This window comes from Pseudozyma hubeiensis (genome assembly GCF_000403515.1).
Source record: "Pseudozyma hubeiensis SY62 DNA, scaffold: PHS36, whole genome shotgun sequence".
In the NCBI taxonomy this organism is placed as follows: domain Eukaryota; kingdom Fungi; phylum Basidiomycota; class Ustilaginomycetes; order Ustilaginales; family Ustilaginaceae; genus Pseudozyma; species Pseudozyma hubeiensis.
In genome coordinates, this window is record NW_012133818.1 from 215,724 (window position 1) to 237,926 (window position 22,203).

At 59.0% G+C, this 22,203-nt stretch overlaps 4 protein-coding genes across 4 annotated transcripts; 2 read left to right on the top strand and 2 right to left on the bottom strand.

The window, feature by feature from the left end:
• Nucleotides 1-923: 923 nt before the first annotated feature.
• PHSY_003527 (hypothetical protein) lies at nucleotides 924-2,255 on the top strand (the record flags this gene model as incomplete). Its single annotated transcript, XM_012334146.1, has 1 exon — nucleotides 924-2,255. The coding sequence occupies one exon, from the start codon at nucleotides 924-926 to the stop codon at nucleotides 2,253-2,255; it is 1,332 nt and encodes a 443-aa protein (XP_012189536.1).
• A 1,250-nt stretch (nucleotides 2,256-3,505) lies between these two features.
• PHSY_003528 (hypothetical protein) lies at nucleotides 3,506-4,639 on the bottom strand (the record flags this gene model as incomplete). The annotated part of the gene is made up of 1 exon (XM_012334147.1): nucleotides 3,506-4,639. One exon carries the CDS (start codon nucleotides 4,637-4,639, stop codon nucleotides 3,506-3,508), a length of 1,134 nt encoding a protein of 377 aa, XP_012189537.1.
• A 256-nt stretch (nucleotides 4,640-4,895) lies between these two features.
• PHSY_003529 (hypothetical protein) lies at nucleotides 4,896-8,708 on the bottom strand (the record flags this gene model as incomplete). Its single annotated transcript, XM_012334148.1, has 1 exon — nucleotides 4,896-8,708. The coding sequence occupies one exon, from the start codon at nucleotides 8,706-8,708 to the stop codon at nucleotides 4,896-4,898; it is 3,813 nt and encodes a 1,270-aa protein (XP_012189538.1).
• A 1,642-nt stretch (nucleotides 8,709-10,350) lies between these two features.
• On the top strand, nucleotides 10,351-22,149 carry PHSY_003530 (phosphatidylinositol kinase; the record flags this gene model as incomplete). The annotated part of the gene is made up of 1 exon (XM_012334149.1): nucleotides 10,351-22,149. One exon carries the CDS (start codon nucleotides 10,351-10,353, stop codon nucleotides 22,147-22,149), a length of 11,799 nt encoding a protein of 3,932 aa, XP_012189539.1.
• Nucleotides 22,150-22,203: the final 54 nt, after the last annotated feature.

Genomic DNA, 22,203 nt, shown 5'->3' on the forward strand with positions numbered 1-22,203 from the left:
CAAGGTTCCGGATGGGAATACGATGCGGAGACGAAGCAGATCATCGGAAGATATCGGCTCACCATTCGCTCGGTGCGCGTGAAACCATAGAACAGGAACCCTCCACGTCGCGGAGTAACTGATAGTCTGGTGGACAGTTACCACCTCCCACTGCTTCACCTCGGGTGACTCTTCCCATCCAGGCTGCTGCTCCTGCTGCTCGTCTATTGAAGTTGTGGATCCGGATCCTGCTGTCTCCTCCACACCTGATGACGGAGGGTTGCGGACGACGACACCGAAAGATCGATCGAGACCCGCCGCCTGCTCAAACACCATCCCACTCCTAGCATGTCGCATGGGCTCGAGCCACTCCCAACCCGTTGCATAGGTCAACCATGACAGTTGTCCCCCAGTGTGCGCAGAGGAAGCGTGGGATCGGAGGACGCGATCGCGCTGTGCCAGGTAGGATTGAGCGTAAGCTGCATACTGGTCGAACGAGATGCGCGCTGTTGGTTCGACAGTCATGATAGAGTGAGGTGGTGTTGGTGCTGCATGGCGTTGGTGGGTGGAGAATTGAGCGAAGGAGGTGATGGTAGGCGGCTGTGAAAGTGTCCAGGCGGTGCTGGACGGGTTGACGAGGGTTGGACCCTGAACTCGATTTTGGGGTACAGCGGTGTTAGTGTTGAGAAAGCGAACATGTTGGCAGCCCAAAATCGATGTGCCGGATCGGGAATAATCGACGAGTAATCTCGTCATTCACGGTGGGCGATCTGCGCTTGGTGCGGCCACGGTGCGTGCGTGCACACTGAGCACGAGCCCCCATCCTAGGTGAACCCTGTTTCAACACGCACACATCCACCATTGCACCCTTTCACCACCAACCATCATCATCCACCCCCCTCGCGACGAAACAACGACCTCCCTTTGGGGGCTTACAGGAAATCATGTCCACCTCACTCCCCACCAAATCATCCAACGCGCTGCTCTCGGTCAACTTCAATCAGGACCACTCGTGCATCGCCGTCGGCACGCGCGATGGCTACTCGATCACCAACTGCGAACCCTTCGGTCGCGTCTACACCAACGCCTCGGGCCCTACGTCGCTCGTCGAGATGCTCTTCTGTACGTCGCTCGTCGCGCTCGTAGCGACATCGGATACGGATCCCAAGAGCAACGCTTCGCCGCGACGACTGCAGATCGTCAATACGAAGCGACAGTCGGTCATCTGCGAACTGCTATTCCCCACAGCGATACTGGGGGTGAAGTTGAACAGGAGACGATTGGTGGTGGTGTTGGAGCAGGAGATTTACATCTACGACATCAGCAATATGAAGTTGCTGCATACCATCGAGACCAGTCCGAATCCCATGGCCATCTGCGCACTAAGCCCCAGCTCGGAGAATTGCTATCTGGCGTACCCTTCACCGGTGGCTAGTCCGACGAGTCCCTTCGCTACAGGGGGTGATGCAGGGACAGGCGCTGCAGCAGGCGGGAGCGAGTCTTCGGCGGGAGACGTGTTGATCTTCGACCTGCTCTCGTTGAGCGTCACCAACGTGATTCAAGCGCACAAGACTCCGATCAGTGCATTAGCGCTCAACTCCACCGGAACGCTATTGGCGACAGCGAGCGACAAGGGCACGGTGATTCGAGTGTTCAGTGTACCCGCAGCGCAAAAGGTGCACCAGTTCAGGAGGGGTAGCTACGCGGCCAAGATCTACAGCTTGAACTTCAACAGCGTCAGTACGCTGCTCGCGGTGAGCAGCGATACGGAGACGGTGCACATCTTCAAGCTTTCCAGCGGCAGTAAAGGACGAGCGAACAGTGGCGGTGATGTGAGTCCGAGCATCAGCAGTTTCGACGGTTCCGAGTCGTCCTCCCCGCCAACGCGCGGGTACGAGTCGTTCACCAAGCCCAAGTCGGCCAAATCGAGTCTCGGCGGAACACTGCGCAGGAGGAGCATGGCTCTGGGTCGTGGGCTGTCCGGGTCGGTAGGCGGGTATCTGCCCAACAGTCTCACCGAGATGTGGGAGCCCAGCCGCGATTTCGCGTTCTTGAAGCTGCCCAGTCAGGGGGTGAGCAGTGTCGTGGCGTTGAGCAGTACGACACCGCATGTGATGGTGGTGACGAGCGAAGGGTATTTCTACAGCTATGGGATCGATCTCGAGAATGGAGGCGAGTGCGTGTTGATGAAGCAGTATAGTTTGTTGGATGCGGGTGGGGAGGAGGGGAGTGGTGCGGGGAGAGCCGAGGGTGGGAGGGGGGAGAATGGCGATTGATGCCCGCTGTAAGGGTGGGGGGGAAAGGAAGTATAGCGTACGATTTACGGAGTGATGGGAATTCGAGGAGTTGTCACAGTTCGAACGAGAGGTGTGTGATGTTTGTAATGTGTGATGTATGTGGATTGATAGAGCGTCAGGGGTTAACTTAGGGGGGTGATAGCGGTGGACCGTTCCAAAGCGGTCACTTGACGTTCGAGTTGCCAGACTTGATTGTCTAGTAATGTGAATGCTTGGCTCAGTGTTGAAGTCTATTTTTGGAGCGAGGAAAGGCGAGTTCATCAGCATGCCACGAATCTCTGCAGCATCATCGTGTGCCGCGAAATGGACTTACGTATTCCGACCAATCGTTGACCAACTCCAGCACCCTCCCCATCCTCACCTGATCCGCTGCTCTCAACTGCTCCTCCCTCTCCCTCAACCGTTCCAACCTCTCTTTTTGAGAGGTCTCCGTTAAACGGGATAGAGTCTTGCCAGATTCCAACACTTTCCTCTCCTCGACCAGCGTGTGGATGCTTTCGAGCGATTTCAGCGATTCCTGCAGTTCGGATTGCTGCGATAAGAGGTATACGAGTTGCTGATGCGCATCCCACACTTCACCCGCGCTGGTGGAGGAAGAGGGAGGAAGGGGTGTTAGGAGGTCCGAGTAGTCGGACCAGTCGTGCAGCAGGCGGGAGATGGATTTGTGCGAGGGATCGGTGGAGAGCGTGGTGAGCGTGGAGATGATGGCTGAGAGGCGGGGTAGTGCCGCGGACGGACGGGAGGAGGAAGAGAACGGTGGTGGTGGAGTGGAGCCATGGACGAGGTGGGAGAGGGTGGAGATCCGGAGGGCGGCAGAGGTGGTGGGCGTGATGGTTGGGAGTGTCGGTGTGAGAGAGGTTGATGGTGGTGCGGAGTCCGCCATGGTTGCCAGCTTGCGCACAGATACGCGACGGAAACAAGCGTAGTCAGAGTCAGCGTTCGAGGCAGTAGTCAAGGCAGTGGAGCAGGCTAGGTGCAGATGAGCCGATGCGATGTCGAGTCTGGTGATGATGATGATGGCGGTGATGATGGAGTGTGTGAGACAAGGGAAAAAGCCCAAACGCGTCGATGAAAGCGAGACCAACACCAATTCACTTTCACACCGCTGCCACAGCCACGTCCAACACTGCACGCGACCGCCATTCAATCTCTCAGCTATTCCTTCTTACACCGACACACAACACACACACACAAACGCATCTCTTCCAAACAATCATCATTTGTGAATTTCAGAAAGCAACCTCAGTACCCACATCCCCAGCCAACCTCACCACCAACTTTGTCACCTCCACATCCTGCAACCCCACACCCACCGACTTGAACACGCTCACGATCCCTCCTTTCCCCTTCTCTTCTGCTACACCACCACCACCGAACTCGCTCGCCTGCCGTTCCAGCTTCGCCAAGTAGTCGCTCTCGTGCCCCTCCTCCTCCACCGGTGGCAGCAGCTTGCTCAGCTCCACGCAGCTCTCCTTCAATCGCTCTTGCCCTAGAGCTTGCGTCAAACATCCTGCTTCCGAAGCGCACGCTTCGATGCTATCCACCATCAAGCCTGCACGGATTTCAGAGGCGGATCGTACCAGGTCGGCGGGCAGCTCGCACATCGACGGCTTGTACGATCCTACCGCGCAGATGTGTTTTCGCTGTTTGCAATCCGAGAGGTATTCGTGGGGGAAGAGCGGTTGGGTCGAGGGAGTGCACGTGAAGATCAACTGAGATGACTGCAGTGCAACTTTCACCTCCTCTTGCTGCTGCGCAGGAATGCATCGCATCGTCCATGATGCCGTTGCTTCCGGAGAGGTTTTGCAGAGATCCTCGAGGTGTGATCGGAACTGTGCTCCCTTTTCTTCCACCTGCTCCGGCGAAACCGTTCGATGCGACCCTACGACGACAGTAATCCTCTGCAACCCCGCAAAGTATCGCAAATGCAGCCACACATGGAACACCGACTGCATCCCGTCCCCGAACACAACACATTCCCGCACCTCCCCCTTATCGCTGCCACCGAACACCAAGATCGAACTCATCAAAGACCCACCCGCCGTCCTCAGCGCCGTCAAACAGCTCGACCCTACCGTCCAACTCACTTTACCCGTCTCATCATCAAACACGATGTTGACGCCGGAAATCCCCGAAACTGCATTGGCTCCAGAGGGGACCGATACGATCTTGATCACGCTCGAAGGGGTGGATGTGCGAGCAGGCATGAACAGCTGCGTGTAGTTGGGCGTGCTCAGGCTGATGCGCGCTGGACATTGCGAAGTTGGCGAGAGGAAGGCGAGCGCCTGCGAGTGCAGAAGAGACGACAGCGTGAGACGCGGTAGGATGTGCGTTGTCACTTCGGTGTCGGAGATAATCCTCATCTTTGGGATAGCGATGATGGACGTGGTAATGGTGGTGGTGATAGATAGGAAGGGTCGGTGGGGGTGATGATGGAAGATCGAGAAAAAGTTGCGAGTGTCGAAACTTCCGATATCTATGACTCCCCGACCAACCGCACCCAAAATTCGCCGGCCTAAACTCCGATCTTCCACCCGCTTGTCACTTCACACACTTCACACACTTCACACAGTCCCACACACCCTCTGTCTCTCCCGTACGATGGCCATTACCTTTCCCCTACAGCACACCCTCCGTCAACCTCTGATACATATCATACAACCGCGTGAACGCACTCCCCGCACTGGACAAGATCAATCTGTCCACAAACTCGTCGCACTGCGCCGCACTCAACCCCAACTGGAACCGATCCCGCAGATTCCCCGCCGTCAGATCCCCCAGCGCAAAGCACGGCAGCCGCGAATCCTTCGCCATCAGCTCCACCAACATGATGATCCTCTCCGCGTGCTTCCTCACATCCCTGAACCCTTGCCTCATCAACACCTTGAACTCCTCGAACTTCTCCCCCTCCAGTCCTCCCAGAATATCAATGTACTCCTGAGGCATCTTGAACGGCGCAGCTTCGAACCCTACGCCTCCGGGACTGATCCCTAGCATGAACCCGAAATCGATATGGATCAACCGCCCCTCGTTGTCCACTAGAATGTTTCCGTTGTGTCGATCCTTGATCTGCAGCAGGTACGAAATGATGCTGTACCCCGCCAGCGACTCCATGAACTTCTCTCTCGCCTTACCAAACGCCGCCGACGTCGACGGGCCGTACGCCGCCAAAAAGTGATCGTACAGCGAAAAGCCTGCCGACGCCGCCTTGTCCTCCTCGCTCATCCTCGAGTAGGCCTCCTTCTTGATCGAATGCACCGACACCGCATCCGTGATCGTCTCCATCAACCCACTATTCTCCGACGTCACCAAGATCCTAAAGTACCTCACCCAACACCGACTACCCGTCTCCTGCCAGATCCGTCCGAACTCGTTGATCAGCTGCACCGCCAACTGCTCCTGCCTCAGATCCGCACCCGTCTTTACGATCACCGAAAACACGTCCCAGTTCGCAAGATGCCCGTACGGCGAAGAAGCACGAATGCGCTGCTTCTTAGCCGCCCACGACTCGCTGAACATCGCGGCAGACGGATCGTCCTTGTTGACCGCACGCAACACCGCTTCCTCCTCATCCTCGCCCATCTGCCCCGCTTTTCTCGCCCGCGCACGCGAAGCCGTCACATTCCGCCCACCCGCCTTCATGCGCCGCATGCGCTCCTCCTCCAACGACATCATCTCCTCCATGATCCTCTTTCGGATCGCCTCCGTCTCTGCATGCACCAACCGCGAACTCTGCCCGGCACCCCCTCCCCCGCCCATCGGCAACCCGACCACCGCGCGTGTCGGATCAATGCTCGTCCTCACATGCGTCGTCACACCCGCCGATCCCTGCCCCACCTCCGACTTGTCGCCCACACCTCCACCGCCTCCATTGGCAGGTACAGCCGACGTCGAAGATCCGTACCAGTTCGTAGGCACGATCCACGAAGACCAACCCCCTTGAGCATTTGAGCTTACGTTGGGACCGTAATTGACAATAGCTTGCGCCTTGGATGCATTGGTCGACTTGTTGAGCTGCGAAAGCATGATCGCTGCGGTTCGCATACGTTGAGCATACTCATCCAGCGAGAATTCCTTCATCGGTCGATGGCCGGCAGCGAGCTGATCCGCGTCGCCATCGGCATCTTTGCCTGCTGCGCCGGAGCCGACTGCGGCAGAGCCAGAGCCGGACGGTGCCGACGTCCAGGCAGCCGTGTCGTGCATGCGATTGCGCGAAGCCAAATCCTCCTCTTGCTCGTCGTCGGACGAGCCATCGCGTTCGCCTCCGAATCCAGCCAGATCCGATCCATACATCTGCTCGGTGAGGTCGATCTCCTCGCCCGTCTCTGGCGGGACGTCGCTGTCCTTCAGCGGACTCTGCTGCGAGCCACCGGCAGCGGCAATGTCGCCGTCTGGATGCTCGATGGAGGGCGTCAAAGGTTGCGAGGCAGGTTTCGGCGTGCTCGTCCGAGTGACCTGGCCGAGGTCCTCGCTGTCCAGCGCGTTCGCTCCGTCGACGGCACTGACGTCAGGTGTCGGCGTTGGCGTGTCAGCGTCTTGCTCCGAAATGGTTCGGGAATGCTCGTGGGCAGACTGAACAAAAGAGGACCTGCCAGACGATGCAGCAACCTTGCGTCTACGCACATCCTCCTCAGTCACCAGTCGACGCAGAGTCTCCCTATTCTGTCTGCGGTCCGGATCAAAGTCCAGGTCGTTGTTGAGCACCTCGACATGCAGCAGGAAGGGAACACGGTCTGCCGAGTTGAGCACCACAGCTTCGCTCGGATTGATACGAATGACCCGGTGGTGTCGTAGCGCTTTGCTTGGTTCACGTTGCGAAGCATCCGTATTGTCGGCGGTGCACCAGAGAGGGAAGCAGACGTCGGCAGGGAGCTTGTGATTGAGCGCAGTGAGTTCTGCGCGAAGTGCGGAAAGACGCGCCGGCTTGGGAAGCAGCAGCAAGCGCGCCGAAATGTCCTGGAGCGAGAGCAGAAACTGGGTCTGAACCTTGCAGTAGTTGGAGCGGAGCAAGCTTCGACGGGCTTGGGCATTGTACAGCGTCAGAATGGCCTCTGTCTTGGCAGCCGACTGGTCGAGCGTCGCTGAAGAGGCGAATGCGGAAGAGATGCTCGCTCTGGTGGAGACGAGGTTGGGCACGGAGCGCGAAGGGGCGGCTTGCTGGTTGAAAGAGGCGAGCTGGCGGTGCTTTCGTGGAGACCAGGGAGGAGGAGATGTGGTGGTGGTGGTCGCCTTCTTCTTTCTGATGGCTGCGGAGGCGTTGGTAGGTTGGCCGTGGCCGTCTTGTCCTTGACCAAAGACTTCGCCAACAGCGGCAGCAGCTTTGCCTTTGAAGTCGTTGAAGCCAGCGTTGAAACCAGCAGCAAAGGTGGCGAACGGGTTGTCGACCTTCTTGGAAGCATCTGCCGCAGGCAACGAGCCACCGGAAGTGACCTCAGCTGTATTGCTCGACGCAGAAGGCGCGCGAGTTTTGACGGGAGGCGCCGAGGTGGGGGTATCTTTCGGAGGTGGGGGTGGAGGAGCGGTTTCGGCCCTCGACATGGAGACGGAAGAGGCAGCCAGCTTGACGAGCGAGCCTGCGAACGAAGAGAGACCGTACTGAGAGGGCTGTGGCTGGGGAGCAGCCGGTGCGGTGACCTTTTCATCAAGCGAGTCGTTGTCGGAGCTGTCGACGGCTTCATCGTCTTCTGCCGCTGCTTCTCGATCGTTGCTGTTGATGTATGTGTTGTCGTCTTCGTTGTCTGCATCCGAATCGGAATCACGGGCAGCGAGAGCATCCTGCATTGCGTCTGGTGGTTGTCTGGCTTGTTCGATCGCAATGCTGCCTGTGATGGAAGCGAGCTGAGGCATGGCTGGAACACTGGCCATGACCGAGCCGATACCGACAATGTTGGCGAGCGGGCCTTGCGGGGATACCTTTTGGCGTCCAAGGGTGGAGGCAGCTACGAGCAAGCCTTGCAATCCGGAATGGAGCAGGTTCGAATTTGAGGGACCAGCGTCATTTTGGACGGTGGCAGCAGCGGCACCGAGCGCATAGACCGAGTTGGAGTTGGAGAGGGGATCCTCGAACAAGATGCGTTGGCACTGATTGAAGACGCGGTGGCAGATTTGGAAGGAGGCGGTGTGCGGGTTGGTAGAGAGATCGGAGAGAGCGGCCTGGAAGTACCACAAAGTGAGGAGGGCGACGTGGACGGATTGACTGCATCTACGAAGGATGAAGCACTCCAAGGCACGCGACTCGGAAGGCTTTGTGATGAGGAGGTGGCAGAGTTGAGGCCAGTAGAACTCGACCTGATGTGATGGAAAGGCGGACTCGAGCTGGCTGACGAGGTAGTAGGTGATGCCGATGTTGTCCGAGTAGGTGCGGAGGTAGGAGAGGGCGAGATGAGGCGAAAAGTAGTCCGAATGGAACAGACGAAGCAAGAGGCTCGCCATGATGAAGAGGCGAGCCTAGCGCAGTGTCGTGGTGCGCCCAACGATGGCCGGCCTAGAGAGAACTTCGAAGGAGATTGGCTGCGAAACGCATGGATGTCGCAGATGGAGTCGACAGGCTGGTGTGTGTGTGTTGGCAGGCAGGCAGACTTGTGAGGGACCAGAACGATGAGCGCAATCAGGCAGAGTGTCGCATCCCTGATCTGACTTCAACCAAAGAGTGATTGCGAGGCGAGGCGAGGCTAGGGGGTAAAGTGAAACGATGGAAGTGAAGATGGAGATGGAGATGTGTTGAGCGAGCAAGAAAGCGGAGTTTCAACCAGAGCAAGCGAGAGCGAAACAGAACCTGTCCAGTGCGTACCTGCTTGTAAGTTAGTGTTGGATTTGGCCTCTTTTGACTTGTCCACGTCGTTGCTTGCTCTCACAGACTTGCAGTGGTCTCGCAAAGGCGCGTGCGTGCGTGTGTGTCTTTAGTGTTGACATTTCACGCACACGCATCTCATTCCAAAACTCGGATCGTCGTGGTGCCCGCTTAACGAGACCAAAGGCGCAGAAGCCGTCACATTCACACTCGCTCCAGAATCAGCTTTCCTCCTGGCTTCCAAAAGTTGGAACTTCCACCATCGTGCCTTGGCTTAGGAGAGATCAAGCGACCTTCAAACATGCGCCTAGACAGACAAGCTGCGATCATGGCTACAAATGCCAAGTTGCATGCAGCCAGCGGCACGGCTCTTCCGAAAGGTGCCAGACGAGGATTATCGTCGAGTGTTAGGCTCTGCCGAACTGCTTATGTGAGGCTGATCAATTTTCAGCGATCAAGGGTCGTCGAGAAGAAGAGAGGGTCACGTGATGAGAGGGTCAGTTGGGATAGTCAGAGGCCATCTTGTGCGCTGCTCTCCGGACTGGACCCCGCTTTTTCGAGTCTCGCCCAGCTTTCTTCTTTTCTGAGCGTTGCCGGCAATCAGTATATTCTTAGTTGCATTGCCATGTCGTGGCAACATAGAGCCTTGCAATGTTTCGCCATGCCACTCGACTGCTGCAACGGTATCATATATCTTGTGCTGGAAACGTGACCGACTCTATGAGACCGTGAGCGGACAACGCAAGTGACTTGGGAACAAGTGAGAATGGGAGGCGGAGTTGCCGGAATCTAACACAGTATGACATTCTTCCGCGGTCATGGCCTTCGCGTCGGAAGCCATCTGCAGGCCTGTCAGAACGGATTCGAGGTGGCTCCTCCCTTTGGACTTCATCCATCTCCCTACTGTCTCTGGCTCCGGCACATCCGACACCCGGCCATCCAGTCTCTTCAGCCAGTCTCTTCAGTCAAGAGTCAGTGTTGCCAACCATCGTCTGTCGGAATCGTCGCGACTTTCTTGACGGCCTTTCTCGGCACTGCCGCTGCCATCTGCGGATCTGCCAGCCGCCTGCTTGGCATCCAACTCCGATGGCACAGTGACTCCCATCGCGTCGACTCACTCTCATCGCCGCTCCGATCACTGTCTCTCTCTCTCCTTTCCAGTCCGGCGGCTCGCATCTCATCCGCAAGAACGTCGCCGTTGGATCGTAGGCTCTCCCCTTCATCCGTATCTCGCTTCGATCCACGATACCCTCCACTGGAATCTGAGCGTCATCGTCACACACCATGTCGTCATCAGACACGCCTTCGCGGCGCTCTGTGCCCGATGTCGAGCAACTCGCCGCCAAGCTCTCGGACAAGTCCACAGACGCAAAGGCAAAGCTCGCAACCGCCTTTGAACTCAAGGAGCTCCTCGACCTATTCCAAAACCTCGACTACGCCCTCTTCCTCAAGCACGTCGTCCCCGCCCACGTCGCTCTCCTCGAATCCACACCATGCAGCTTCATCGCAGACGCGCCAGAACAGCGTCTCCGTCATATTGTCCTCGAGACAACTCATCGCCTACCACAGCAAGAGGTGCTCAAGCCCTACGCAGATACCCTCATGACCGCCATGCTCAACGTGCTTCGCGACGACAACGAGGACAACGCTGTCCTTGCCCTCAAGGTCATCATCGATCTGCATCGCTCCTTCAAGGCTGTCCTCCAGGATCAAGTTCAGCCATTCCTTGAGCTCGTCAAGAAGCTCTATGCCAACATGAAGAACACCGTAGAGCAAGCTTTCGAATCCGAGGCCTCGCAGCTTCAGGCATCCGCCAGCTCTCCCACCCCTCCCACCGCTGCTGCCGCCGCCGCCCCCACATCCTCGACGGACTCGGCTGCCAATGCGACCGACGCCGCTCCGACCGCTTCCACATCCACACCCGCTGCATCCACCACAGACTCCACCAGCGCATCGACTGCATCAGCCGCGCAACCGGCCACATCCACAGGCACACCTTCCGCAGCGCCATCCACTCCAGCCGCGACCGCCGCGTCCACCGCATCCGCCTCGTCCAAACCGTTACCAAAGTCCATGTCCAGCTTCAAAGTCTTGACCGAGTGTCCCATCGTCATCGTCCTCATCTTTCAGAGCTATCGTTCCGTCGTGCCACAAGCCATCAACGTCTTTGTTCCCCTCATCATCGAGAGCTGTCTCTCGCTCCAGGCAAAGCCTCAACGCGAGGCTCACGAGGCTGCAAAGGCCAAAGGCGAGATCTTTGTCGGCGTGGCTCCCGGCATCAAGAACAGGTCGCTCTACACAGACATGATCGTAGCGCAGGTAAAAACCATGTCCTTCCTTGCCTACGTTCTGCGCGGTTCGGCTCCCGTCATGCGACCCTTTGCACAGGTGCTCCCCGAGATCAGCGTGCGTCTGCTCAAGGACTGCCCGCCCGAAGCCTCAGCGACACGCAAGGAGCTGCTCGTAGCCACGCGCCACGTCCTGTCCACCGAGTATCGCGCCCACTTTGTCGGTCAGATCGACACGCTTCTCGACGAACGCGTCCTGATCGGCACCGGCGTCACCTCGCACGAAACACAGCGGCCCCTCGCCATCAGCATGCTCGCTGACCTCGTCCATCACGTTCGTCAAGAGCTCTCGCCCGCCCAGCTCGTCCGTGTCGTTCAGATCCACTCGCAGATCTTGCACGATCCAACGCTGGCTCCGAGCATCCAGACCATGTGTGTCAAGCTCCTTCTCAACCTCGTCGAGACCATCCTCACAAAGCACCCGGACGGCGCCACACAGACTCTCGCCTCCATCCTCGACGTCTTTGTCGAAAAGCTGTCTAGTTTGCATCGCCTCCGCTCCGACATGGATCGCATCCGGCAGATCAAGGATCAGTCCGACGATGCAGCTGCCGCCGATCAAAGCGCCGTCGACGCAGTCGCTATCGAGCGTGGAAAACCCATTCAGTCAGCCGCCACCATGCTTGACACCGCAGGCGACCCACTCAAAGACGCGCGCTTCCTCTTCCGCAACATTCTCTTTGGCTTCAAGACGCTCATCCCCGTGCTTCGCCATCGCAACGCTGCCCACCCGGACGGTGCTCTCGCAGGAAAGCTCCTCGTCGATGGCGTCAAGTGCTGGTCGCTCCACGAGGACCGCGACGGCAGAGAGGAGAAGGAGGTGCTCGATCTCTTCACCACTGTCTTTATCGACCTCGAGCCTCAGGTGTTCCACGAGGTGTTCACCACCCACATGCCCTTCCTTTTCCAGGAAATGCTCGAGTCGCCCACCTTGCTTGGCATTCCGCAGAACCTGCTCAGCAACGACGCCGTCTCCAAGCGGTTCGTCGGCATCCTCCTGCGTTTCCTCGTCGACCGTCTCGAGGAGCTCGGCAAGTCGGACAAGAAGCATGCCTCCATCAGCCTCCGCCTCTTCAAGATGGCGTTCATGGCCGTCACCATCTTTCCCGAGGAGAACGAGGTGGTGCTGCAACCACACCTCAGCCATCTCATCATGGAGTCCATGAAGCTCGCGAGCAAGGCCGACGAGCCCACCAACTACTTTTTGCTCCTTCGCGCCCTCTTCCGCAGCATCGGCGGTGGTCGCTTCGAGCTTCTCTACAAGGATGTGCTGCCTCTGCTCCCCGTGCTGCTCGAGAACCTGAATGCGCTTCTCAACGCTGCCGAACCCAGCAGACGTGAGGTGTTTGTCGATCTCTGCCTCACCGTCCCCGTTCGACTCAGCGTTCTGCTTCCTTACCTTGGCTACTTGATGAAGCCCTTGGTCTTGGCGCTCCAGTCTTCCACCGAGCTTGTCAGCCAAGGCCTTCGCACGCTCGAACTGTGCATCGACAATCTGACGCAGGAATTCCTCGATCCCATCATGGCTCCCTACGCTCAGGACATCATGGCCGCATTGTGGCAGCACCTCCAGCCTTTGCCGCACAACCACCAGCACTCTCACACCACGATGCGCATCCTCGGAAAGATGGGCGGTCGCAATCGCAAGCTGCTTCAGAACCCACCGAGGCTGCCCTACGTCTCGCACAAGGGTCCCACCTTCCCCGTGCATTTCGAGGGCAAGTCGCAGTCCATGACGCTCACGCCCGTCACCGAACTGGCGCTGGCCAACATCCGACGCACCGACCCCTACTATCGCAAGCACGCCTTCGAGCTGCTCCGTCACACTGCCGCGCTATTCCTCGATGGCTCGCTCATGGACGCCGATCGCGAGACCGTGTTCGGTAAACTCATCAAGGGTCTCTTCGATGCGACGCGCTCCGACGACCTGCGCGACGAAGCGGTTCAGTACCTGTTCGGGATCTGCAAGCACGTCTTCCACGCTGAAATCAAGCGCGACATGCCCTCGTCCTCTGGCGCGTCCAGCCGTCATCTGTGGCCCATGACCACATCGCTTCTCGAGGGTCTGACCAATGCGCTTGCGCTCAACGAGGCTGGCAACGACCCCGCGCCGCTCATCGAGCTACAGCTCAAGATCATCCGTGACTTTCTCGCAGCATGCGAAAAGACGCCGGCGACGCGATCCGACTTGGGCCACATTGTGATGCACTCGTTTGCGAGCAAGTTCTGCTCGCAATGCTACGAGCAGCTTTGGCAGCGCAAGACAGGCGGCTGGCTCGGTGTGGATATGTTGGTTCGCCGCGCTGACCTGGGCCAGATCTGGGTCCGTGATCATCAGCTCGAGATCGTACGTGCTCTTCTCTTCATGCTCAAGGACATGCCCAACGATCCTCCGGGCAACATCGATGAGGTCAGCGAGACGTTGCTCCAGGTCATTCGACAGGCGTACACCGTCAAGGCGCCCACCGCCGACGGCAAGCCCGAGCCCCCCGTCCCCGAGCGTCCGAGCCATCTCACCTACCTCATCGGCATTCTGGTGCCGGAGCTCTCCAGCTCCAACGCTACAGTCCGCAGCACCACGCAGACCGCGTTCAAGCTGCTGGCCGAGTTGCGCAAGTGTACCGTCACCGAGCTGCTGACGCCGCAGAAGGACCGTCTGCTGCAACCAATCTTCACCAAGCCGCTTCGCGCGCTCCCCTTCGGCATGCAGATCGGCCACATCGACGCCATAACGTTTGCACTTAACCTCACGCCACCGCTTCCCGAATTCAATGAGGAGCTATATCGAGTGCTGACCGAGGCGCTGGCGCTCGCCGATGCCGACGACCAAGCTCTGATCGGTCGTACGTCGCAGTACAAGAACATGATCGCCGTCACCAAGCTACGCGTCGTCGCGATTCGCCTGCTCTCGTCTGCCATGGCCTGCGGCGATTTCCTCTCGACCAAGCACACCCAGATGCGCATGAAGATCATCTCGGTCTACTTCAAGAGCCTCTATTCGCGCAGCGAAGAGGTGGTGCAGGTCGCCTACGAGTCGCTCAAGACCGTGCTGAGCCAGCAGAGCAAGCTGCCCAAGGACTTGCTGCAGAGCGGACTGCGTCCCATCCTCATGACGCTCGCCGATCGCAACCGACTCACGGCCTCGGGACTCGAAGGCTTGGCTCGCCTGCTGCAGCTGCTGACCAACTACTTCAAGGTCGAGATCGGCACTAAGCTTCTAGACCATCTCACGAGCCTCGCCGAGCCCGCCGTACTGCACCGCGCTGCAGCCGGCTCGCTTCGCGACAACGAGCAGATCAAGACGCTGGTCGCCATCGTCAACGTCTTCCGCCTCCTTCCAGAGGCGTCCTACCAGTTCCTGCCGCGTCTCACCACCACAGTCGCCGAGATCGAGTCGCAGCTTCGACGAGCCGGGCCGACACCCTTCACAAAGCCTCTGACGCTCTTCCTGAACCGATTCGCCGAGAAGGCGGTCACCTACTTCTTCGAGGGTGACAAGCTCAGCAACCCCAAATTCTTGCGGGTCGTCAAGCTTTCGCTTGCCTCCGACGACGGCCCCGAGCTGCGAGCCCAGGTGACGAGCGGTCGCGAGAAGCTGCTGTTCCCTCTGTTCTCCAACGAGGCGTCTGCGGCGCAAGTCCAGGCCGGAGTCTCGATCGTTCAGCAGCTGGTCGACCGCGACCCCAAATGGCTCGTCGCCAACAAGGACGTCTTCGAAAAGCTCATCGCGCTCTGGAACAGTCCCAACAGCAGCGAGCGTCGACGCGAGGAGGCCAACAGCAGCGCCACCAAGGCTGTCGCTGCGCCCGCGACAGGCACTCCCACCGCCGCTGCGACGCGTACCAGCAGCGAGACCAAGCAGCTCATCGAGCTCTTCCTCTCGTACCTGCGCGTCGAGCCACACGTCGAGGCCTACGTCGCCATTCTGGACGCGTACACGTACAAGATCGCCTTCGACCTCACCTTTGCCACCCGCTTCATCTACGAGCACCTCTGCACCAAGGCGTCCAACTCGTTCAAGAAGCAGATGTTCTCGCGCTTTCTCACGCTCTTCGAGGACAAGGACGCAAGCCAGACACTCAAGACTCAGGCGCTGCGTGTTCTGATCAATCCCATGTTGCTCGCTTCGTACGGTCCCCATCCCACAAGCTCACCGCTCGCATCACCGAAAGCTGCTGCCGCGGCGATCGACGTGGACAAGTCCGCAGCGCCCAGCTCGCAAGCGCAGACCAAGACGTCCGCTAACGATGCCGCTCAGAAGGCCGACGACAAGGACGGCGATGTGGAAATGAAGGAGGCCCCTGTCGATGGCAAGAAGTCCGAGACTGCAGCAACTGCGTCCACGGAAGCAGCAGACGGCAATGCCTCGACAACGGCGAACAAAGAGGCAGATGGCAAGGATGCTGCCGCGCCGGGCGACGAAGCCGCAACCGCTGACGACATCGAAGTGATCGATTCCGATCTCGTCACGCAGATCGTCAATCGTATGTGGAAACCGTTCCAGAACCCCAAAGCAGCCAACGAGTTGTGCTCCGACGATGCGCTCCGCATCGAGTTGCTCCACATGTCGACCATGATCCTCGAGCACTGCTCGGACCACCTAGCCCCGCACGGTCAGCTGAAGAAGGACACGATCAAGTTTGGCTGGGCCAACTTGACAGCGGAGGACGTCACAGTCAAGAACGTGGCCTACATCTTCATCGCCCGCTTCCTCGAGGTGTTCGAGAGCCCGATCAAGATCGTCGGACAGGTCTACTTTGGCCTGCTGCGCGCCCACCAATCCGAGGGCCGCAGTATGGTCAAAAAGGCGCTCGACATCCTCGTGCCCGCGCTGCCGAAGCGCGCAGGAGCCAGCGAGAACGGCCAGCCTCCTCAGTGGGCGAAGTGGACCAAACGACAGCTGGTCGACGAGGGCCACAATGTCAGCCAGCTCTTTGCCATCCTGAGCTTGCTCGTGCGTCATGCCGACCTCTTCTACAGCAGTCGCGAGATGTTCATCCCGCACATCGTCAGCAACCTCACCAAACTTGGTCTTGTCGCCAACGTCAACGTCGAGTCCAGGATGCTGGCTGTCGACCTCGTGGAGCTCCTTCACAAGTGGGAGAAGCGTCGTCAGGAACACATGCGCTCGCAGCATACCTCGGCCGAGGAAGGTACCGAGGACAAGAGCAACCAAGGCGACTCTGGTGCAGTTGGCACTGCGAAGCGTGGCCTCGAGGCGCCGGAGGAGGCTGCGGCGGTCAAGAAGGTGCGTATCGACGAGTCGGGCATTTCTGCTTCAGCAGCCGCATCGAAGAGCTCTTCGCCTCCAGCGCCGGCCGCCTCCGCCGCATCGACCGCAGCCACCTCCGCCGCTGACGCTGCCCTATCGCCAGCCGATCATGAGTATCTGATGCCCATGAACCTGCGCGAGATGACCGTCGGTTTCCTTGTGCGCTTCGTATCGCTCTCGATGGAGCCCATCTCTAAAGCGGGCATCGTGTCCAAGGCAGCCAATCTGCTCTCCGAGATCCTCAAAGCACCGTACTGGTCCGACGTGCAGGTGCGGCTCTCGATCTTCCAGCGTCCTCTGATCCACACCGAGATCAACGAGCAGAACACACCCGTCATCTGCAACGCTCTGCGCACGCTTCAGATCGTAGTGGAGGACAAGACCGACGCCTACATTGCCCCTCACGTCCCACAGCTGCAGAAGCTGCTCGAGAAGAGCGCTTCTACCGACGAGGCTTCGCTGGTCGAAGCGCAAAAGCCCGTCCTCGAGCGCATCTTCCGCGTCATTCCCGATCCACCGCCCGAAGAGGATGCGGACGGCGAAGCCGAGATGGACACAAGCGACGATAAGAAGGAGGACGAAGATGCGGCCGCAGCCAAGGACGTCAAGGAGAGCGAAGCAACCGACGAGCTGGCAGCCTTCCGCAAATTTGCCGACAACCTCATCGCCGACGGTCTGAAGCAGAGTCAGCACCTCTATAGCGTCTTCAGCATGCTCGATGCGTGGAGCCAGAGCAAACCTGAAAAGATTGACGCGCACCTGCCGGCACTCAGCAAGGCGCTCAGCAAGCTCACCAAAGAGCATCTCGCAGCGACGGCACCTGTCCCTGCTAACGATGCCAACCTGAAGCTTCTCATGCTCGTGCTGGAGCTGCTCAAGCGCCGCATCTCGAATCTTGGCGATCAGCGACGCTGGCTCCTTTCCGCGCTTGTGCAGCTGGTGGAGCGCTCATCGTCGATGGAGCTGTGCCGCTTCCTCTTGTCGACCATGTCCAAGTGGATTCTCGAACAGCGCGAGACGTTCCCGACCGTCAAGGAGAAGGCCGGCATTTTGCTCAAGATGATGTCCTTTGAGTCGCGTGACAATGACCAGCTGCTGCGCGACTACCTCGACCTCATCCATTCCATCTACACGACGCCAGCTTTCGCCCGGACCGAATTGACGGTGCGACTTGAGAACGCGTTCCTGCTCGGATGCCGACACAAGGACCCAGAGGTGCGGCAGAAATTCATCGACATCTTCGATCGCACCCTCGTCCGCGGCGCTGCCGGTCGTCTGCAATACTTGCTGGGGCACCAGAGCTGGGAGTATCTGGCCGAGCACTACTGGATCAACCAAGTGCTGGACCTCATGCTCGCGTCGATCGACACCAACTGGCCCCTGCTCGCACACAGCTCCGTGCAGCTCGGCAAAGGAGGCAGCAGCTTTGTCCCGACACTCAAGAGTCTCCAGGTAGGCGATATGCTGTCGTCGATCCGCGCGTTGCAGTACACCGATCGGGACCTGGCACACCAGATCTGGGTCTCGTTCTTCGCCTCTGCTTGGAGGTCGATGAGTCGCAAGGACCACGACGACATCACACGCGCGCTCATCGGCGTGTTGACCCGCGAGTACAACCTTCGCCAGGTGAGCAAGCGGCCCAACGTCGTCCAGACCCTTTTGGAGGGAGCTCTGGCCTGCAAGCCGCAGCTGGAGCTGCCGCCGCACGTGATCAAGTACCTCGGTCGCAACTTCAATGCGTGGCACACGTCGATCGAGCTGCTACAGAATCTGCTCCGCTCGCTACCTCGCCAAGACGACGCAATCCGAGAAGCTGGCCAAGACGCGCTCACCGAACTCTACGCCGAGTTGTCGGAGGAAGACATGTTCTACGGCCTCTGGCGTCGACGATGCGTCTACGCCGAGACCAACAGTGCCATCTCCTTCGAGCAGATCGGCATGTGGAACCAGGCGCAGGTGCAGTACGAGACGGCCCAGATCAAGGCACGTTCGGGCGTGCTCAACTTTACCGAAGCTGAGTACCACCTGTGGGAGGACCAGTGGGTGTTCTGTGCTCAAAAGCTGCAGCAGTGGGACATCCTCACGGACCTTGCCAAGATGGAGGGCGACAACGATCTCTTGCTCGAGTGCGCCTGGCGCTTGTACGACTGGACCGCAGAGCGCGAGACGCTCGAGCAGGCACTCGAGAGCCTGTCGGCGAGCGCGACACCGCGTCGCCGCGTCTTTGAGGCGTACATGGCGTTGCTCAAGTCGCAGTCGGGCCAGGACAAGCCCGCCGAGTTCGGCCGCATCTGCGACGAGGCAATCCAACTCACGCTGAAGAAGTGGCATTCTTTGCCGACCGCCGTGACGGTGGCGCACGTACCACTCTTGCAGATCTTCCAGCAATTTGTCGAGCTGCAAGAGGCAAGCACCATCTTTGCCAGCTTAGCGCACACCAACGCCACCAACCTCGACCAGCGTTCCGCCGAGCTCAAGGCTCAGATGCAGACGTGGCGCGAGCGTTTGCCGAATCTGTGGGACGACATCAACGCCTGGTCCGACCTGGTGGCTTGGAGGCAGCACGTCTTTGGTGCCATCAACAAGGCTTACCTGCCGCTCGTGCCCATCATTCAGCAGCGCGACGGTCAGAATGCATCGACCAACTCGTACGCCTACCGAGGCTATCACGAGACGGCGTGGATCATCAATCGTTTCGCCCATGTTGCGCGCAAGCACTACCTCAACGACGTCTGCATCTCGTCGCTCACCAAGATCTACACGCTGCCCAACATTGAGATCCAAGAGGCATTCCTCAAGCTGCGCGAGCAGGCCAAGTGTCACTTCCAGAACCCGAACGAGTTAACGCAGGGTCTGGATGTCATCAACAACACCAACCTGATGTTCTTCGCCGCGCCTCAGAAGGCTGAATTCTTCACGCTCAAGGGTATGTTCATGGCTCGCTTGGGTCTGAACGACGATGCGAACCACGCGTTTGCGACCGCCATCCAGATGGATCTCAACCTGGCAAAGGCTTGGACCGAGTGGGGACGATACAACGATCGACTGTTCCGCGATCGTCCTACGGAGCTGTCGGCGGCAGGCAATGCTGTCAGCTGCTACCTGCAGGCGGCCGGTCTGTACAAAAATGCAAAGGTGCGCAAGGTGCTCATCCGTGTCCTCTGGCTGCTGTCCTGCGACGACAACAAGGGCACAGTCTGGCAGACGTTCGAAGCCTTCAAGGGCGATGCACCTATCTGGTACTGGATCACGTTCATCCCGCAGCTGCTGCAGAGCCTGAGCCACAAGGAGGCGAGGTTCGCGAGGAAGATGCTCATGTCGATCGCCAAGACGTTCCCGCAGTCGCTCTACTTCTACTTGCGTACGACCAAGGAGGACTTTGTGGCGATGAAGCGTCAGTCGCTCATGGCTGCACAGAGAGCGGCTCAGCAGCAGGCACGACAACAGCAAGCGGCTGCAGCCGCTGCTGCTGCTGCTGCGAACGGCAAGACTGCTGCGGGTACAGACGCTAGCAAGACCTCAAGCGGGGACGGACAGAGTGGCGCTGGTAGCCCCGCCAAGACCGATGCTGCTGCTGCTGCTGCTGCTTCTACCACATCCACGCCTGCGAACGGCAATGCGGACGCTGGTGCGAACAAGGCGACTCCTGCTGCTGGTGCAACACCGGCGGCGGCGGCTGGCGCCACAGCAGCCGGAACTTCTGCTGGAGCTGGAGCCGGTGCTGCCGCCGCTGCCGCAGCCGCAGCGGCGAGCGGGCCCCGTCAACCGTGGGAGTACGTCGACGAAATTCTCAACATCCTCAAAACGGCCTTCCCGCTGCTCACGCTCACGATGGAGAACATCGCCGAGCAGATTCAGCAGCGCTTCAAGCCGACCAACGAGGAGGACATCTACCGTCTCACCAACGCCTTGCTCAACGATGCGCTGCAGCAGTACATCCAACGCGCCGTCTCGCCCACCGACTCTGGCGTGCTCCCCGCCTCGTCCCAAGCCAACGTCATCCGATTCGCCGAGAACCTGCCACCGGGACCGCTCAAGACGTCGTTCGAAGAGGATTTCGTCAAGTCGAAACCTACGCTTCGCGACTACGTCTCCAAGCTGCAACGCTGGAGGGATCGATACGAGACCTCGCTCGATCGACGTCCCAGCAAGCAGCACCTGGAGCACTGCTCCCACTACCTCGTCGAGTTCCAGCATCAGAAGTTCGACGAGGTCGAGGTGCCCGGTCAGTACCTCAAGCTGGAGGATAACAACTCGGACTTTGTCAAGATCGCACGCTTCATGCCGGTGTTCGAGATGGTGAGGAGTTCGGGCATGTGTACGCGAAGGTTGACGATCTTGAGCAACAAGGGTACGATGCACAGCTTTGCGGTTCAGCTGCCTAGCGGGAGGTACTGTAGGCGCGAGGAGAGGATCTTCCAGCTGCTGAGGTTCTTCAACCGAATCTTGGAGAGGAGGAAGGAGACGAGGAAGAGGGGGTTGGCGTTCCATGTGCCGTTGGCGTTGCCGCTGGCTCCGCAGGTGAGGTTGATCGACCACGATGCAGGGTTTGTGAGTTTGCAGGATATCTACGAGAGGCATGCGGAGGAGTTGGGTATTGGGAAGGATGATCCGGTGATCAGCTGGGTGGAGAAGATGAGGTCTACTTGGGATGGGGGTGCGCTTCCCACGGCGGCCGCTGCTTCGAGCGGTTCGAACGGGCTGGCGGCTCCGACGGCAGCAGCAGCACCTACACGAGGCAACGTCGATTTCACCAACCTGCGCATGGACTTGATGGAGGAGATCTCGACCAAGTACGTTCCCGATACCGTGCTCACGCGCTACCTCACCCGGTCCACCCCCACTCCATCGGACCTCTACATGCTCCGCAAGCAGTTCACCCTGCAAACCGCTGCATCGTCGTTCGTCACCTACTGCCTCTTCGTCTCGAACCGTCTCCCCAACCGCATCCACATCTCCCGCTCCTCTGGCAGCATCGCCATGTCAGACGTCGTCCCCACCTTCAACCCCTCTGCACCGCAGTTCAAGTCCACCGATCCTACACCGTTCCGACTCTCGCCCAACATCCAACACTTTATCGGCCCCGTCGGAATCGAAGGTGTCCTCACGTCCGGTCTCATGGCTCTCGGAAGAACGCTCACCGAGCCGGAGCGAAATCTCGAAGAGTACCTCGGGATTTTCGTCCGCGACGAGATCAACTTCTGGCTGCAAGGCGCTCAGCGAAACGCAGCTGCTTCCGGCGCGGGCGCAGCAGCGTTGGTCTCGGACGCTCCGAGGGAAGTGGTGCTGACAAACGTGCTCGAGGTGGTCAAGAGGGCAAAGCTCATCAGCTGCAGGCACGAGGACAAGAGCGGATCCCAGGGAACCGCGCCCGTCAGCAGCGTCGTGTTGGATCTGATCAACTCGGCGAGCAACCCGAGCAAGTTGGCATTGCAGGACCCGACATGGAGTCCATGGCTGTAATAAAAGGGATGGGCATTTCCATTGCTATGCGAATTACAATTTCCGTTTCTGTTT